At 37.4% G+C, this 19082-nt stretch overlaps 2 protein-coding genes across 5 annotated transcripts; one reads left to right on the forward strand and one right to left on the reverse strand.

The window, feature by feature from the left end:
- The first annotated feature begins 344 nt into the window (after window positions 1–344).
- On the forward strand, window positions 345–13807 carry pfkfb4b (6-phosphofructo-2-kinase/fructose-2,6-biphosphatase 4b). Of its 4 annotated transcripts, none has more exons than XM_041979612.1 (14): window positions 345–476; window positions 9136–9252; window positions 9352–9448; window positions 9689–9755; window positions 9855–9929; window positions 10012–10068; window positions 10283–10404; window positions 10480–10687; window positions 10786–10932; window positions 11018–11122; window positions 11231–11360; window positions 11541–11603; window positions 11833–11897; window positions 13280–13807. In XM_041979612.1, the coding sequence occupies exons 1-14, from the start codon at window positions 434–436 to the stop codon at window positions 13337–13339; spliced, it is 1356 nt and encodes a 451-aa protein (XP_041835546.1). In that variant the 5' UTR covers window positions 345–433; the 3' UTR covers window positions 13340–13807. The 4 variants fall into 4 exon arrangements, with proteins under 4 accessions (XP_041835546.1, XP_041835548.1, XP_041835547.1 ...); XM_041979614.1 differs by having other exon boundaries at window positions 350–472; XM_041979613.1 differs by having other exon boundaries at window positions 463–481.
- Window positions 13808–14316: 509 nt separating this feature from the next.
- On the reverse strand, window positions 14317–18584 carry arpc4 (actin related protein 2/3 complex, subunit 4). Its single transcript, XM_041979616.1, has 6 exons — window positions 18485–18584; window positions 16955–17073; window positions 16736–16847; window positions 16164–16259; window positions 14977–15147; window positions 14317–14801 (listed from the first exon to the last, which is right to left on the reverse strand). The coding sequence occupies exons 1-6, from the start codon at window positions 18485–18487 to the stop codon at window positions 14796–14798; spliced, it is 507 nt and encodes a 168-aa protein (XP_041835550.1). The 5' UTR covers window positions 18488–18584; the 3' UTR covers window positions 14317–14795.
- Between the last annotated feature and the right edge of the window lie 498 nt (window positions 18585–19082).

Genomic DNA, 19082 nt, shown 5'->3' on the forward strand with positions numbered 1-19082 from the left:
ATATATGCATGCTTGATGATTGTTTTGTACCAGTTTCAGTCTGTGTGCTTTAATCCTCTGTGAAACAAGAATGAAACCCTTTTTCCTGTCTTAGTCCAGGGACCATGAGTCCAAAACACAGCAGGCCTGTTGGTGAATGTTGATAAAAAACATTCACATTCACACACAAACATAAGAAAATAACAGTAATAACTAAATAAACAAACAAAATTGCTATATTCATACCGAATAATATTTTTTAAGTAATGTTTTTTCTTGAATTAGGAGAAAATAAAAGATGGATGCTGATGTGTGCACGCGCCCTTGAGAACGCGGTAGTGAGCGCGCGCCGCTCCGAGCTCTCACCCACTTCATTCATTGCCGCCTGCGCTCCTGTACAGTACGTGCTTACACTCCTCACCACGCTGGGAAGAAGAGGCTTTAAACCGGGACCATGAGGGGCTCCTGCCGCCCGAGAAACCCGCGGGAAAAGGCAGGTAGGGTGAGAAGTGTAGCTCTTTGCCCACTTTTCTTGCTTTTTGAAGGTTTTGATGCTCTTGTGTTGTGAGTCGACATTGTGTGCAGAGAGCTGCAGAGCAGCTGGGCTAGCAGGCGGACGAAGTAAACAAGTCAGAGTCACGTAGGCTTGCTTGAAAACTGACAGGAGAAACAGGACAGGCTAAGGTCGTGAAATTTGTTTAATTAGGTTCTTTCTTCATTTAAATGGTAAAGGTTGCTTATTTCTAAATAATGGTTTGGAGTCAGTGTCCTGTCTTCTGCTTAGCCTGTCTGCAGCTACAGTAGCATGCAAACAACATACTGTTATGAGATGGAAAACCACACGCTGTAAACTCTCTCCTAAAGGAAGCCAAACATCACGTTGTTTATCATAATGCTGTCAAAACCTTCCAAACACATCAGATTATAGATTCATCTGATTACGTTGTAACTCCGTATTTTAATAATGAGATATGTTTGTAGTTTTAATTAATCAAATTCCTTAAACTGTAAAGTAAATGTAAATGTTGATCAATAATATATGACCAAAATGTGACCTGTGGACATCAAGGCTCAATAACAGGACCTTTTATCTGTAAGCCCCTGCATGTCTCTACATGTTTGTTTTCCTAAAGACAACATAGTGCTTTTCTTTCAGGAAATTGTTTTCAAATGTCTTGAATCATCTGAGTTTTTATTTGGCGGCTTCAGCATAATGCTAATCAGCTGTAATCGACACCCGTACCCTGAGCACCTGCTGGAAAGTCTGCTTCATCTTTTCCACAACATGTGTAACGGTGGATGGGGCAGATGGACAGCAGATTTTAGTATTAATTTGGGTTCCAAAATCCAGGTCCAGCAGGTGCTCCATTATGTCACTGGCACATGAGTAGGGCTCTCAGCATCTAAATCTGAATTTCTGCATTTTTTTAAAACCCAGCCCACTTTTATATTCCTGTTTGAAGATCAATGCATATAACAAAAAGCATCATATGCAGAGGGCATCTGAACTTGAGCTAACGCTATGCCCCATATAATCCAATGCCTTAGTTATTAGAGTAGCCTGTTATGTAAAATTGTGAGTCATGTATCCTGGAGGCCTGTTTAGCCATATATTGCTGTGCTGTCGTGTTTGTCACCATGTACAGACAAGCAGACTCAAGTGTGGTCACAGCGGTTTAAATGTGTGCAGCCCGTACTATTGTGTCACATATACAAGGAGATGAGGGAGGAGTGCTCTGCTCTGTCTGCCTGCAAAGCATGACAAGAGGGGCTGTAGCAAACATACTACAGTGCATTTATATGTCTGTGTATGTCTTTGTTTTGGTTTGTTTATTTTAAGACATTTGTTGAACATATAAACATTGTATTGTATCTGAGCTGTCCAGCAATGGAAGCTGTATTCAGCTGCTTTTACTGTTAACTGAAATACAAATGTGATGCTGCTACAACATTCATATTAGCATTATTTACATGTGTTATAGCTGCAGTGAACACGCTTTGGTGAGAGCAGAAGAGCCAACACAAATGACATCATTACATTCACATCATCATCATCATCATCATCGTCCTCATGCTTGAAAGGCTGCCGTAAATGCTTCAAAATTTCCTCCATTTACACTCCATCATCTTTATTTTTTGCATTCATATATGTGCCAGATTTCTACTCTAAATAACAGTAAATCGCTTCCTCTAGTCCTTGTTCACTGGGTTTCTTATAGCTCCTCCCTCCCTATGTGTGTGTGTGTGTGTGTGTGTCTGCTTTATCTGGGGGAAAGTTCACCAGCTCTCCCAGAATCACATTAACGGCTTCAGGCAGAGGCTGTGTTATGCCTCTGCAGTAACTGTTTTTCTGCACAGCACACTGATAGAAGTGATGTTTTGCATGCGGGTGCACCGGAGAACAGGGTTGTTTATAATGTTTTAATATTTAACCTGGCTAATGGCACAAGATTTCTGTGCAGCTGAGACATTACTGCTGCTTATTCAGATGAGGAGGCTGCCTCTCTGTATGAGCCCATTTTTGGTAAACGTTGCACATGTATTGACATACATATGTGTTTCAAAAGATTAGTCCAATAATTGTTTATTTTTAGAGTTTAAGAGGCAACTTGATATTCAAGTAATTGCTTGTGGTAGGTAATGAGAAAAAAACTGTCTTTTGACAATTTGCTGTGTATCAAATTTTGAATTGTTGAAATTGTAAGAATATTTTTTTATGATTTTCTCACTCAGACTCAGACTACAGTTGATGGCAAAAAAGATGGAGGCCCCCATGTCCATGCACTTGTATCCTCTGTTGTTTCAAGTTGAGAGCAGAGGTGGAGGAATAGTTTCATTGTTGTTTGTCAGCATGAATACACAAAAATGCCAAATTCATTGGTACTTGGTGGAGAGGTGCACCAGGGATAAATATAAAATTGGGCAAGTACTTAGATCAGTGTCTAAAAATACAATATAGGGCATTGACCTTGGTAAAGGATACAGTCTTTCCTGGCCTCCTGGGCTTTGTTACCTCCACCAAGGTGGAGATTATGTTTTTGGTGGCGTTGGTTTGTCTGTCTGTCTGTTAGCAACATAACTAAAAAAGTAATGAAGGACTCTTTACAGGCGCAAACATCGAAATTTGTCATATTTGGGCATTTCAACATAAGGTTGCTAAAGCGTAACACCATTGGATTGTTAGCATTGATCCTCATAGATTTTTCTTGATTTTTGTACAGTTTCCATTAAATATGCTGAAAAGTTGTGTTTCGGTTGGCTGCCATAACCATAGTTGTTCCAGCGACAAGAGGTCGTTCTTCAAACTACCGAAAAGACTCAAAACCCCAGAAAGATGTGATAACTGGCTAGCGGCTATCAAGTGTGTCAATGCTAATGGTACGCCTTGGTGTCCTTCGAAATATTTGACAGTTTATTCAGATCATTTTGTGACTGGTGAGTAAACTTTTACTAAAATATTGTTTAAAACTTATGGTTGTTGTTGTATAGATACCAAAAAAAACCATGATATTGTTGCAGTAACAATAACAAACGCCTGTTGGTGGTTTTTGTGATGTTCTCAATGTTTCTTGTTAGCAGCTCCTTGACATAAAGGCATTCGTTTGGGTCTACTGCTTGTATGATGTGGGGTTTGTTTTCACCAGCAAACTGTTCATGGTCAGGTTGATTGTCTCATCTAGAGAAATAACCAGTTGAGTCGTATGTTAGTTATGTTACCAAACGAAGCCATGTACAGAAGCACAAACTTTTGTGTCATATTGCCATGGGAACCTGTACATATTCAGCAGGTACTGCAGAAAATGCATATGCTAAATATAGTTTTTGGGTTGGTCCTGATTTGCAGCCAAGTCTATTTTACTCTGATCCTCTACACAATCTGATGGAAAAACAAAGTAAAGTTACATACATGTTGGAGCTAAATGGAGTCATTGTGTATTATGTTTAAATGCAGTAAGCTTAAAGTATTCACATTTCATTGAGCCTGTTTTATGTTAATAAAAGAGTTTGCCAATGGAAAAAGAAATTATACTGGCAAATTTACACAATTAACCATCCAACAGCATACCTCTCTCACATAATTTAGATAATATTGCATAATGTTAAGTAGGTGACTCAGGATTGGTGCATCTTGAAGTTCAAATCCTCATCAGTTTCAGAACCTTAAGAAGCAAACCACAGATAGCAGCATGTCCTTGTTTTTTAGAAACTGAAACCTGTTAACACGCATAAAGAAGAGATCGTCATTCAACAGCAGCAGTCACAATGAAAACGTCTCCTGCTCTGCAGCCATGCTAACATTTATCTCTCTGTTTGCTGGCCTTCTGATATAACCAGCCTCTGATGCTGATTAACTCAAAGCAGCATGTTGTAGGGCCACTCAATAAATCAATCTGTCACTATTCAGAAGGTCAGTAGAAATCAAACTTGTGAGTTCCTGGTGTTCAGAGATAAAAACAAACAAACTAGATGTGCTCTTGTCTGAGTAACAATTCAATTAAACTCAGCTTTGTTTGTTTATTGTCTCTGTATAAGTAGGACAACAAGATTAACAAAACAGAAACAACAAAGCCGTCTCTTCTTACTTGAAACTTTGGTACAAGAAGATCCAGACAAGAAAAATACCTTAAACAGCATATGCATTAGACTCCAAATATTAGCACTCCAAACTGCACATTTAGAAGAAATAAGTGGGCAATTACATGAATATGTCTGTTTTTATTCTAACACTTTCTGAAGTCATGAAACTCCTCAGACGAAGAATAGACGAAGTGTTACAGACTGAAGTTAACCAGCAGGAATATGACAGGCGGTGAATAAATGTTATTTGACACTCGGCTTAATATGACACACCTAAGCTGCAGAGCTATGTATGTTATGAGTATTTGAGTATTTTGTGTTTTAATGAGGAGGAATCCAAACAGTTAGAGAGCAGATGAGATTAAAACAGAAAACAAAACAAAAAAACACTGTAGCTTTAATGTCATTGTGACTTTAACAGTGGAGATATTTTATAGATTATGTTACTGGTTTTCCTTTCTTCATAAAGAAATGTTATGGATGGTTATTTCTGGCTTTATGTAATTATTTTTAAAGCTGCAGTACATGTTGAATGTAATGTTCACTCTATTAAAAACTTTAAATCAATTGTCTAAGAGTAACTTTTACATATATGAGTAAATGGTCCTTTACCTGTAGGGGTGCTAAAGTGCACTTTTATCTTTAGCCTGTGAAGAGAACATACGTTTCTGTACCTTTAGGGGATTATTGTGATTATCTGCTGACATTCTGTTTGGCCCCTGACAGCCATGACCTTTGGCCTCAATCCCTGTTGACACAATGCTGAATTCACAACAGCTGCTTACAAAGTCGCTATTTCTCAAGATATATATTTGTCTTATTGCAGGGAGCTGAAAGAGATCTTTAAGTTTAAAACTACGACTGAATAGTGCCACCTGGTGTCACAAATGTGAAACTACATCAGCCTTCATCAATAGTCTTATTTCTCAGCTGACCACGTGTGCTGCACGAGAACAAAGCTGAGCAGGCTTCCAGAAGTCAACATGTTTACATCATGTGTATGCAGTACATTCAGCAATGACTTCTTCCACAATTACTTGTGTGCGCACTGTGAGATAGATTTCTCTTCTCTTTTGTCTAGATAGAGATATCTTGCAGTCTGTGTATTCTCAAATGCACCTAATTTAATATTTTAGCTGACAAAATGTAAGACAAACATACATTATATTGCAATATATCAGTCATGATTGATGACAACTACACGATTGTCAGTTTGAAGTGGACAATTTGGCTGTAAGGATAAGTAAAAACTCAGCCACTACTTTGCTGAAATACATATTCATCAGATAATTCATCAGCTTTTTAAATCACATCACTTGTCCAGCAAAAACACATGTTATCAATCGTATTTTTAAATAATTAGATGGGTTGTTTACATTGTTATACATGATATGCTGGTGTAATCCTTCATACAAAGCTCAGCAGAACGCTATCAAAGAGGATTTAACCTCCATTCCCATACAAGCAATAACAGCAGATAGTTGCCGGTTGGACCATTGAAAACCCATGGATCAAATTAACTTTTAAAATCTGGGAAACAGCGGCAAAAGATTACAGATTAAAAGCAGATATAGCAATTCTTCAATTGTGTGCATATGATACACAATTTATTCCAAACAAATTAGACTGTAGATTTAAAGACAGGACATGTAAAGGAATGACAGCTATTTGCAAGATAATGAAGGAAGGTGCTTTATTTTATTTTATTTTATTTTATTTTATTTTATTTTGAAATGATCAAGGAAAATATCTATTGGAAACACAAGATTTTTATTGTTACTTACAGATGTGACATTTTGTCTGAAAAAATAAAAACTGCAGCCGAATCAAATAAACAATTGTTAGACCTATTTAAGAGAGGTTATAGTTCAGATTAAAATAGAGGAATTATTTCTGGTGTATATATAAAGGACTCATAAATAATAATAAAAAAAACACTCAACTCTACATATTAAAACTAAATGGGAAAAGGAGGGAGAAATGGAAATTACAGAAGAAGAATGGATGGCAATATTGGCATAGCAATGGAAATGCAGTAGTTTGCTTAGCTGGAAAGAATTTGGTTGGACAAATCAGATAAGAAAAGATAGTTCCCCAGTCTGTCGGAGAAACTGGGGAAAAACAAATGCACGTCATTGCCATCTTTTTTTGGGACTGTCCTGTTATTAAAAATGACTGGAAAGGAGGTTTGCAGCTAAATTTTCATCTTCATCATCTTCTTCTTCTTACTATTATTAATATTATTATTATTATTACCTATTTAATTCCATATTAACTTCTTAATTCATAAACTTAAGGATGTGTCAGAAAATTGTGGAAATTTGCCATTATTTCTTAAAATAAGACGTCTTAATCTTGTTTTTTCGACCACTTCTATCACATGTACAACAGTAAACATAAACTTCAACCCTTCCTATAGTTTGTTGATTAAAATCCGTGATAGAAAACATGTTTACACCGTGAATAACAGAATGTCCTGACTGCAGAGCATAACGAACTTTTTCTCGTTGGGGCTCGTGACAGGGTCGTGTAAAGCTTAAGAAATTCAGTTTTCATGAGGATGTGTTTATGAGCTTCATACAGGCATCACGCCCTTCATTCTTCCCTCTTGTTCTGTGATTGGCTGCTGGGCCTTTGGTCTCTCCTCTGATTGGCTCGTTCCCCGACGCATTCGCTGTCCATGTGTGCTGCATGTGAACAACTGAATGTCTTTTCTTCGGACATCTGCTTCTTGACGATTTTTACGTCCTCGTTCTAGACGTTATTACGGTAACATCCTAAAAGCTGGTTTCTTTGTGCTTGAATGTTTTTTGTTAATCGAAGGATTTAAATATCTGTAATTAGCGTATTTACAGAACAAACCAGCGATTATTTTGTTTACTTTTTAAACGAGAAGTGCCTTTATACTAAGTGTATTTGTGGCTCAAATAATGTAAAAAGAAAGTCCAAATATAATAAAACGTTTTGTGGCAAATGAGGCTATAACTAACTGAACAGCACAATATTAAAATGATAAATATCTGAAAATACCAAATGATGGAGACATACAGAATAACTCGAGCTAAGTGGTTACCAAGCATGTTTGTCTGCCCCGTCGCACTTTTTTTTGCGCTTAGTCTCAGTTCTTACGGTAACTTGAGACTGCCGTTCCTCAGCTGATAGGAGGCATCCCTCCCCCCTGCAGCCCCTTGAATCAGATTGCAAGGGCTTAAACCCACTGCCTCAGTTGTTTGGAGGTTAGCATTCATGATCCAGGATCCAAGATGTTAGACAACGAGGAGTTAGTTTTAGAGACTCATCCGCGGGAGCTGACCCAGAACCCCCTCAGGAAGATCTGGATGCCCCACAAAAACGGCCACATAGCTCACAGACGGGGTAAGATGCAGACCGACAAGTGTGCGAAAGGATGCGACCGGGAGATGTCGGACATTTGCTACTATGTATTTTTAGTTTTTCCCATTACAATTAACGCATTCGTTCGCTTGTCAGATTTTTTTTATGTTATTCTTCTTATGTATACACACGGTTGGGTGAAATTTTTCCCGTTTTGCATTTAGCAGTGTTGCATCATACTCAGATTGTCTGGTGCACGTTTACACCAATAATACTTCCATGGTGGGATATCAGGAATCTCGCGAGGGGAAATCATTTCTCACGTGGACAAAAAAAAAAAAAAAATTAGTTTACCAAGGACCAGCGCTAACCTGTCTTAGGTTGGTCTCTGTGAGTCAGCTACTCACATTGTTGCTCCGAGTCCATTTCTGCTCAGGCAAGCTCTGTCTTCTTTTTTTTTTTTTTTCTCCCCCCCCCCCCCCCCCAAACGTTTCTTCTTTTTTAACAAGCTGCTACTAGTCTTGTCCTGTGTGTGGCACAAAACGTTTCAAGCCCTCATATAATTTTGTGCCAAGTACACCCTGCAAGAGCCTCTAATGCATCAGTCTGGACCCACTGAACCATGAAGTACCATTTCTAATTAGTCGTGCCAGGAAATTGACACAATGAAGTCACCAAAAAATGGTGTCACACTCATTAATGGAATGATTATAAATTATTGGTGCTGCAGAAACTGAAATGTTATTTCTATCCAGTGCTGTTCTTAAGTAATAGTAAAACCCGATAGACATTATATGATTTTTTGAGATAAATTATTTTTAAATACTCACAACCGTCAGAGATACAGCTAGAGTACTCCAACATGTAGATTGTAAACAAGGAAACACACAGTACTCAGTCCTGACTCTTGTCCTACAACATGCTGCTGTCCTTAATTAAGAAGCATGTGCCTCTGGTTTGCTACTTAAGAAGTTTGACAAAACATGGATCTCATCCTCTGCTTTAACACTTGTTACTCTAATGATTCTCTTGAGTCTCCATAATTTTTAAAGTGGTATTGTTTTTGTTATTTTTCCCCATTTCCACCCTCCAGGGGATTTTCTGCAGCAGAATTTCATTATAAAGTCGTTATTGAGTGTTCACACCTTTTCCGACTAATTCCAGACTAATGGATCTAAGCTGACAACACTTGTTCAAGAAGTGACTTAAATCCATTAAGTCTGTTTCTTTTTCCTTTTTCCTCAGTATGTATGACAAACTGTCCAACCCTCATTGTGACTGTTGGACTTCCTGCCCGAGGGAAAACGTACATCTCAAAGAAGCTCACTCGCTACTTAAACTGGATCGGTGTGCCAACCAAAGGTCTGAATGCCATCCTGTCATGAACCTCCAGATATTATTTAAAGTGGAAACTATTTATATTCAAGGTTTGAAATTGGACTTTTTTGTCTTCTTCAACAGAGTTCAATGTTGGCGACTATCGTAGAGAGTGTCTGAAGATCTACAAGTCCTTTGAGTTTTTCCGTCCAGACAATGAAGAAGGCTTAAAAATCAGACAGTAAGTCAGTTTGTATCATGCATGCAGGCAACCATAAGAAATGATGAAATTACAATTTGCAGCTGTCATCATCTGAAGAAGAAAGTAGATCATGTGTAAAATTAACTGCTTGAGCAAAAGCCTGCAAAGTTCACAGCATGTAGGAAATTGCACAACTTTTCCCTTCACTGTATGAAATCCTTTAAGAACTTCCAGCACAAAGTTTAAGTGTTTTAAAAAAACAACTCTGTCCTTTTACAGTCAGTGTGCTTCGTCTGCTCTCAATGATGTTTGGCAGTACTTGAGTGCTGAAGGAGGACATGTTGCGGTGAGTCCTTCATTTCTGTCCCTGAAGCCTGAATACAAGTAAATCCTTTAAGAAATATGTTTAAGGGTTGACTAATAAGCATGTTTGCTGATGTTTCAGGTGTTTGATGCCACAAATACAACAAGAGAAAGAAGAGACACCATCATGAAGTTTGCTGAGCAGAATGGATTCAGAGTATGACAAATGCAGGATTTTATCCATTTGTCAACTTATCTTTGCTGAACTTTGTGTTTACAATGTTTTCTTGTTGAATAAGGTATTTTTTGTGGAGTCTGTGTGTGAGGATCCAGACGTTATCGCTCAAAATATTGTGGTAGGTTTTGTCTCATTTTATTAATTTTGCTGTAATTACATCTAAAGCATACATGGCTCTGTTTATACTGTCACAAAAGCCTTACAAAGATGGGAGCTCTACTTTTGTTTTTATTCAAACGTACTCAGCATTAAAAATGCTGAAAGCAGTGTCAGATAACTTCCACCTCCTCCTTTTCCTCTGCCCACATCCTCTATGTTTCCTCTCTTTGAAGCAAGTGAAACTGGGAAACCCAGACTACATAGACTGCAACTCAGACGAGGCCGTTGAAGACTTCATGAACAGAATCAAGTGTTACGAGTCGTCCTACCAGCCTCTGGATGAGGTTCTTGACAGGTGAGGACACATGAACGTGACCCGGTTATGAGATGAGCTCAGTTTTCAGGTGTTTGACCAAAAATCTATTTGCAGGGATTTGTCTTATATCAAGATCATGGATGTGGGCCGTCGTTACCTGGTGAACCGTGTTGTTGACCACATCCAAAGCAGAATTGTCTACTACCTGATGAACATCCACATCACCCCACGCTCCATCTACCTGTGTCGCCATGGTGAGAGCGACCTGAACATCAAAGGCCGCATTGGAGGAGACTCCGGCTTGTCGTCCAGAGGAAAAGAGGTGTGTGTCTGCATAATGGGAGTTAATTCTCAAAAGATGAAGAGTTGTCACAATTCTTATTGAAAGCATAATTCTAATGTGCTGTCTCACCACCTAAGTTTGCCAAAAGTCTGAGGAATTTCATTGAGGAGCAAGACATCAAAGATCTGAAAGTCTGGACCAGCCAGATGAAGCGAACAATCCAGACGGCGGAGTGCCTGGGAGTGCCGTACGAACAGTGGAAATCTCTCAATGAAATCGACGCTGTATGTCAATTTCACTTTCATGCAAAGTCATCTTAAATTATTGGTGTTAAATCTAAACACACCAACATCTCCTCTCTTTATTAAGGGTGTGTGTGAAGAAATGATGTATGAGGAGATCCAAGAGCATTTCCCACTGGAGTTTGCAATGAGAGACCAAGATAAATACCGCTACCGCTATCCAAAAGGAGAGGTAAAAAAAACAAAAAGATTTTTTTTTGTTTTTTTAAGATTAGAACGACTTTCCTAATTGTGTTGTGAAAGATTTTGAGTGTTTCACGGTTCTCTGATTCTCTGTCAGTCATATGAAGACCTGGTGCAACGACTGGAGCCTGTGATCATGGAGCTGGAGAGACAAGAGAACGTCCTGGTCATTTGTCACCAGGCCGTCATGCGCTGTCTTCTTGCATATTTTCTGGACAAGACTGCACGTAAGAATTACTACTGGCCTTTTTAGATTCAGTTAATAGTCTCAGGCTTTCCTGATCAGATGTTGAGGAGGTAAGAATAGTGTTATGGTGTCTTCTAGCAAATCATGCAGGTATTGAAAAGTATGTATCCCCAATATTTGGTGGAAAATGACTGAAACTGATTTTTATCTGTTATCGCAGATGAGTTGCCTTATCTCAAGTGCCCTTTGCACACTGTGTTGAAGCTGACCCCTGTAGCTTATGGTGAGTTTTACTTTTTCTGACCATATAAATACGTTGATTGTCCCCATTATTGCTCTTGTATTAAGCCATTTGTCACAATATCAAAAGCAAAGAGGAAAACTTATTTAAAAATAGTATCATCTGCATTTCAATGTAAACTTGCAAACTATAGATGAATACTATGCTGGATAACTTCCTGAAGTCATCTTTTAATCTATTAATGGTCTTTCTTTTGTTTGCGCTTCCCCAGGATGTAAAGTGGAGTCTGTGTATCTAGGCATAGATGCTGTGAACACACACAGAGACAGACCAGAGGTAGGTATGACATCGACAGCACACAGAGAAGTTTCACAACAAACCCTTTGACCTCACTGTGTTGTCAAGCTGTCATCTGTGACCCACATCTCAATCAGGGGAATCCCTTTCAAATAATCCTGTCTGAAAAGAGACCGACTTTTCTTCATGTCCTCTTGAGAGGCGCATCACGTCCTTCTAACATTCAGTCTGCATCTCTGTTACGAGCTGTCAACGCTGGTTCATCCTGTTCTTATTATCAGAGAGAAAATACACATTTTCAATCACCATTCTGTAGCCACCAAATCGATTGTGACATCACTTACCAATGACACTCCTCTGTATTTTCAGTAAAAAACCTAAACGTCTCTTGGGATATTTCCTGTTTTCCATCCATGGTGTTAACTTTCAGGATAAGTTAACTGAGCTCTGCATGTTCATAACTGTGACAAACATCAGTCACGTAATGGAGGCTTGTTTATGACAAATAGCTATCGCATTTAAAACAAACCATAAAATTTAGAGATATGACCAAAGCTGAGGCTGAAATTCTGTTTGGTTTTGTGTGTTATATTAACAGAGTAAATCTTGTATGTTAGCCAAGGCAATGTTCCCTTAACTGACATAAACAGGAGGGTGTATGTGTTTGGCTGAACAGGAAGATGAATGAATAAAGAAAAAAATATTAATATTTTTAAAACATATTTATGTTTTTAGCAAAGAAGTGAAAACCATGTATATATGTTATGTTTTATGTAGCTGCTTTTTAAACCCGTTTTTACTGATACTCTGAAATCTAAACTTAAAATTGCTGTACTCTTGTAAGAACAGTAATTACTGGTACAGTTGTGTCCAGTAATTGTTTAAGCTAGGCTTTTGTATTTTAACACTTATTTATATTTTGAATGTAAAGGGTTGATATGCACATCAGTAATGATGTTACTTCGAGGTGGATAAAACGCAGGCTCGCACTCATAATCAAATGTAACTTTCAAGTTGACATTGAAGAGGTTGACGCTTTGTAAACAAAAATAAAAATTTACTTCCACTCATTATGGTTTCTAGTCCAAACATTTATTGTCTTGAAGTCAAATTGTACTCAGTGACTTAAAGAAGCCGTCTCTATGGAAACGCTATCTTTTGGGGTTGAGTTGGGTATTGATTTGTCCCAGTAAGATTGTAAACAGTGTGCTATCTATAGCAAAATGTTTACTTCTATACAGCATTTTCACACTGAAACCTCTTACATTTTACTTTAACCATTTCAACTTTATTTTGATTTCTAGAAATATGTCTTTCATGTTTAATATTTATTGTTTAAAATATGGTTATCAAGGGATAATTTAAGGATCATGTATGTTATAGTGTAATACAATGACGTATTTCTCTCGTGGATTTTTCAGAATGTGAACGTACAGCGCAGCACAGAAGATGCGCTGCAAACGGTCCCGGCTCACCTCTAACTTCTGTACTTCCTGCTCCACCCAGGACCTCTAAACATCATGCGAGCTGTGCTGTTCAGCATCGTCATGGACCTACACTCCGAACTTTCAAATATCATTTTTAAATCTCATCTGACTTGTACTGTAGTTCTATTTTCAGAGGGGAAAATCTAAAAACAAATGCCAGTGTTTCCCCTGTTAACGGTGCAATGATAATCATGATGTTCAGTGTCTACTTCCATAGTTACACGTGATATCCACTTCACACTGTAAATAATGCAATAAGCTTCCACTGAATTTTTTCTTTTATTTTAAAGATGATGTATGAAAAACAAATATGACTCTGGGATGGGGAGCAACTGTAACTGCTAACAAAGGCTGTTCTTTAAACTGTTTTCTTTTGATAAATCAACCACGAAAAAAAAAAAAAAAGGGCAGCGAACTGAACTCTAACAGAATAAGACGAGTCATAAACATTCCAGCGGTGAAGATTAAACAAACTAATCCAACAAATATACTTCAGATGACTAAAATCGTTTTGTGAATGAATGTGAAGTTATTCTGTAAAACGTATTTCATGTGCTATCATCCAGAATGTGATCACGGTAAAACCAAATCTTACTTTTGTGAAGCCGTATGTGTTTTTAACTGCTAAAAAGAAAAGCTATGATTAATCTACAGTTTTTCATTTAGAGCTTTTATTATTTTTAACGGTTTTTAAATCGTTTTCTCAGCAATGAGAACAAATACCTCTTTTCAGTTTGTAGTTGGTGGTATGAAGAAGGGTACTGAGCAAATCATACATGCGTCTCTTGGTAATTTATGTGTAGAATGAACCATTACATGTTCTGAGAAGACTGACCTCTACATTGTGTAGTACTATAAAATTCAATGCCTTGTCTGTCTTCAGTTGTGGAAGTCTAAGTCAATTCTCAATAAGTGTGGGAAATCAAAATTTTATCTGTAATTTATTAACCAATTAAAAAAAAAAACTAAAATACAAAGTATACAACATTTTTTATTTTTGTCATTGCCAAGGGAGTATTTGTTTCATTTGTGAACTTGTGAATTAAAGCAAGAAACAAACTGATTGCCTTCAGAGTTCAATATTTCTGTAATAAAACATAGCAAAATTAAAATTAATATGCATAATATATATCTATATATATTTAAAAACATTTAAATCTGAAAATAAATACCTGTGCTCATTAATATTGATAAATATCTCAAGGACCTGCCCCTCTAAATTTTCAAAGGCAGATATTAATGTGATGTAAATATTATGTACAAACGTCAATATTTTGAGCACAGGGACATTTTCAGGGTGAAGGGTAGCACCCCACTGGCCTGCACAGTCTTACTGCACATCTTATGTTTCTTCTCTTGGCATGTTCGCGTATGGGCATATGATCTGCCCTGTGATGTGAATGCTCCACAGTGACGGCCAAGATTGCAAGATTCCTGGGTTTTCTTTTTATCAGAACTGCAAACACAAGCAGAGAAATATGAGACAGATTTTACATAAATGACATGATAACAGTAACTAAACTACACTAAAACATTATGTTTGCATAAAGCACCAACACGGAAAAGAAAAGGAAAGAAAATAAAAACTAATGTTAGTAACTTTTCTCATCAAAAAATATCATGCAACTCACATTTTTGAGGAATTCCTCAGCGACTATACGAGCTCTGGCATTGACAGAGAGCTTCATTTCACTGATCTCCTTGTCAATTTCTTCCATAAAATGAATGACAAAATCCACCAGTTTATGCTTGTACATCTGCTCTGTGTGGAAGTTGGTGATGAGAAAACTGATGTCGTAGCCCTGTGGAATAAAAACATGAACGTTAGGGCAAGGCGGATTTGTATGGCACAATTCAGACAAGAGGCACTTAAATAATCTCCTCTAACATGTGTCCACCTAAACTGAGAAATGTAAACATTTCATAGCAAAGCAGTAACTGAAAGCTATTTTAATTTGCAAAACATTTTCTAGATTAAGGAATGGATAAATAAATTAATACATAAATATAAACAAATTTGCTAATAAATACCTGAGGAAAACTGTGGTTTATTGGTCAAATTAAAAAGGCTGCAGTTTGTTTGAGAAAAAAATTACACCAACACTAGTGCTACTTACTGGTCTCCGCTTCATTGACTGATTAAGATCAATCGAAGCAATATTTTTACACATTTTATAGACTGCTGTGTATTATTAAACATAACTGTAAACACAGGAAAATTCCCCTCCCCAAATGTAGACAAACATAAGAAAAAGCAATAACTAACAACAAAAGGAAGTTGTTTTCTAAAACTGCTTCAGTGTAAAAAATAAAATAAAAATTTAAAGGCTGTCTAAATGGTGTAAAGACATTTTAACAGGAATGTAAAAGCTCTAACCACAAACCATATTTTTTTACAAAACCACCTTTTTACTTGTTCCTTAACAAAACACATTAAATTAAAACTAAACTGGTTTGTAAAGTTTATAATAATATATATTATTAATCTTGATCAGGAAATTCTGCATTTTACTAATCTCTAGATGTACTAGAGCAGTGGGCTGCCATGTTTTGGCACCCAGGGAGCAGATGGGGGTTAAGGACCTTCCTCAAGGGCCCACAGTGGTGCACCTCTGTTGGCACACGGGGGACTTGAACGTCGGGTTCTCCAGACCCAAGACCACCACTGTAACCACTAGACCACCACTCCCCCCTTTTGCCCTTTTTAGTACATCAAGCTACAGTACATAATTTCAGGCTATTTTACCCTCACATATCAGTGTTAAATAAAAGTGGGAACCATTTAAGGGTGACTGACCGATTTTCAACCCCTGCTTACCTCTACTGGTTTCCTCCTCAGGATGAAGAAGTTCTCCGCTCTCATCATCATGAAACGCATGAACTTATGGCAAAGGATCTTCTCAATTTCGTCTGCCTATAGCCATAAATGAATTAAAAAGAAAATCTGAAACTGTTGTGGTTTTACATCAGTTGTAAATGTAAACACGGTGCTGAGTCAGGAGCCCTTTTCACACAATTGATGCTTCTTATTGTAGCACAATACAACCAAGTAAAGTCAGTGTCTGTCTTTGGTAAATCACACAGACCAAACAGGCTGCTTAATGCCACATGACATACAGCAAACCAGCGCTAAAGAATCTGCTGAGTGAAAACAGCAACGTTACATTCCGCAATCCCAACTCTCCCTTCCTAACACAGACCATTTCAGCTCTTTGAGTACCTCCACTGCTGGCTCAGAGGCTTGCCAGTAACAGATCAAATTCAACACCTCATTGTGTAACTGCACTTCCATCCATGATGCTGGCATTAAATGAAGTCCCACTTTTAAACAAACTGTGTAAAAAGGGCTGAAGTCTACAACACTTGCATCCTGACAGAACCTTGACTGACCTGCTTGACAGCGATGCTGACTCTGACGGAGTTGATGGAGCCCTCAATCAGAACCTTTTCCTTCTCATTACGACTGATGATTACAGGTTGGAGGAGCAACTCTTTACTGCTCCTGGATGTGCACAGAAACACACTCAATTAATGTTCTGTCAACCTATCAGCTGACAGGCATAAGGTTAAACACTTTCAAGTGGCTGATAGCTATAATGCTTGACTCACCTGACTTCCACCTCTGGCTTGTTGTGCCTTTCCACCACTTGTGAGGAGAAATTCTCCAGGCAGAGTGCAGCCTGCAGCGTGGCACGCACAGCATTGAGATATGGACGCAAAGTAGCTGTCTGATGGTGGAAAAGAAGAATTGGACTAGATGTTACTCTGTTTTTCAGATGTTTGACTGATGTTTGTGCAGAGCTTTGTCTAACTTTCTGATCTCATAATGGTTTTCAGTTAGTTTGAAAACAGGTGGCTACAAAAGCCATAGCATTTGATTGTTCACACCACTAACCATTCAGTCACTCCTATTGATTGTCACATCAGAAAGAAAAACAACTCCCATCAGGAAAAACCTTTATATATATATATATATATATATATATATATATATATATATATATATATATATATATATATATATATATATATATATATGCTCCTTCCTCAACTGGGTAAGTGAACACCAACAGTGTCAGTGACAACAGAACTACCATATCATCTCACTGCAAAGGCAAAAGAAAATTACCACAAAGTTTAGTCTGATTTGTCACATGTCCATATGTTGATGAAATGAAAACCATTATCACAATAACGACTGCAGAAATATCAACTTATACTGCTTATATTTCGGGTAGTTAAAAAAATAAAACAAAAAAAAGCCATTACACTCCTTGTCCAACAGAGAGCACTGACAAGCTGAGTAATGAAAAGCACAGTACACACTGTGAATATAGCTCCTAAATAAATCTTAAGAAGTTTCATCAAACATGTTTTCATTGTGGCAGTTACTTTTGAAAAACCTTATGGCAGCCTCAAAGTACCAGTATGATTTGGGTAAATCAAACTACTAAAACAACTAAACAAAACTGACCATCAGAAACATAAACTCACAACAGTAGATCAATTCCTCCCTGCTGCAACATATGCCTGAAGTGAGGGACAGCAAACATGTTTGAGAAGTAAATCTCAATACACATATCTCAATATATGTATATGTATATGTATATATATATATATATATATATATATATATATATATATATATATATACATATACATATATATATATATATAAACGGGTTCTTTTTTACGCTGAGAGTAACGCTCCGTTACGGAGAGTAAACCAGCCTCACATCATCACTATTATCAGATCAGCTGGTACAAGTACAAGCAGCAGACTTCACCTGATGCAGCTACAGTGATGGGTTTTAAAATATTAACGCCAAGTGACGGCCAACACCCATCTAATAATAACATATCCTTTAAAGCCTCCCCATCTGAATGAAAAATACCCTAAATAAATCAGAAAGCCTCGCTTTTAGCAAGGAAACCTCTCAGCTAACGTTAGCTTGTTAGCTAACAGCTTCCTAAGGTACCCTACCTCAATGATGACCAGTGGGGGGAAAAACAGAAATAAACCCACGTATGACAGAATTTTTACTTCATAAACAGTTACAACCAACTATGGGCAAATTCTGATACGCGTACATATTTAACTGTAATGTTTAATTTACACATATGTCTGATTTTCCTTACCATTTCTCAGTATCAGGAGGCGGCTAAAGTCGGAAGTAGCTACTCTTGCGGTTTCCGCAAACAAACCGGAAATGAATAGCAGGAGCTGATGTGTGAATTGTACAACTAAGATGAGAAAGCAGATGTCAACTTTATGTACATAGTTCTGTTAAATTGTGCACTTAATTTCTTTTTATTTTATTTTTCTTGTCTAACTACAAAGGGTATGGTCTCTTATCTGCTATAAAGTGATTCAAACATAAGAACTTTATGAATTGTGCTGAGGGGACTTCTTGGACTCTACTGTTTTATGACACGAGTATTGTTTTCAGACATATTTTTACATTTTATTATAAAACCAAGTGCAGTGTGGGGGAAAATAGACTACACCAGATTTCAGGATTTGTGCATTTAGCTTGCCTATGTAGATATCACAAGTCAGTTTGTTTAGAGCCCATATATTTGAAGTTTTGTTTTAAGCAGACCTTTAATTTTAACATCACTATGTCTTTTGTCCACCTAAATTGTAGGAACCGCCTAAAAAAATCATGTCTTGGACCATTTCTAACTAATTAGCATAATCATATTTTAGATTTCTGTTCTCTATATATTAACCAAA

The sequence above is a fragment of the Melanotaenia boesemani genome, chromosome 3 (genome assembly GCF_017639745.1).
Source record: "Melanotaenia boesemani isolate fMelBoe1 chromosome 3, fMelBoe1.pri, whole genome shotgun sequence".
Classification (NCBI taxonomy): domain Eukaryota; kingdom Metazoa; phylum Chordata; class Actinopteri; order Atheriniformes; family Melanotaeniidae; genus Melanotaenia; species Melanotaenia boesemani.

What these genes read in the sequence shown, in the direction of transcription:
- arpc4 (XM_041979616.1), bottom strand. An exon ending in TCAGCATCGCTGTCAAGCAG is followed by an intron (nt 16,260 to 16,735) that starts GTCAGTCAAGGT and finishes TTATGGCTATAG; the next exon opens with GCAGACGAAATTGAGAAGAT. An exon ending in TGAGGAGGAAACCAGTAGAG is followed by an intron (nt 15,148 to 16,163) that starts GTAAGCAGGGGT and finishes TTTATTCCACAG; the next exon opens with GGCTACGACATCAGTTTTCT.
- pfkfb4b (XM_041979611.1), top strand. Translation starts at nt 7,821, where the DNA reads ATGTTAGACAACGAGGAGTTAGTTTTAGAGACTCATCCGCGGGAGCTG. An exon ending in GAAGGCTTAAAAATCAGACA is followed by an intron (nt 9,449 to 9,688) that starts GTAAGTCAGTTT and finishes GTCCTTTTACAG; the next exon opens with TCAGTGTGCTTCGTCTGCTC. An exon ending in CTGAAGGAGGACATGTTGCG is followed by an intron (nt 9,756 to 9,854) that starts GTGAGTCCTTCA and finishes CTGATGTTTCAG; the next exon opens with GTGTTTGATGCCACAAATAC.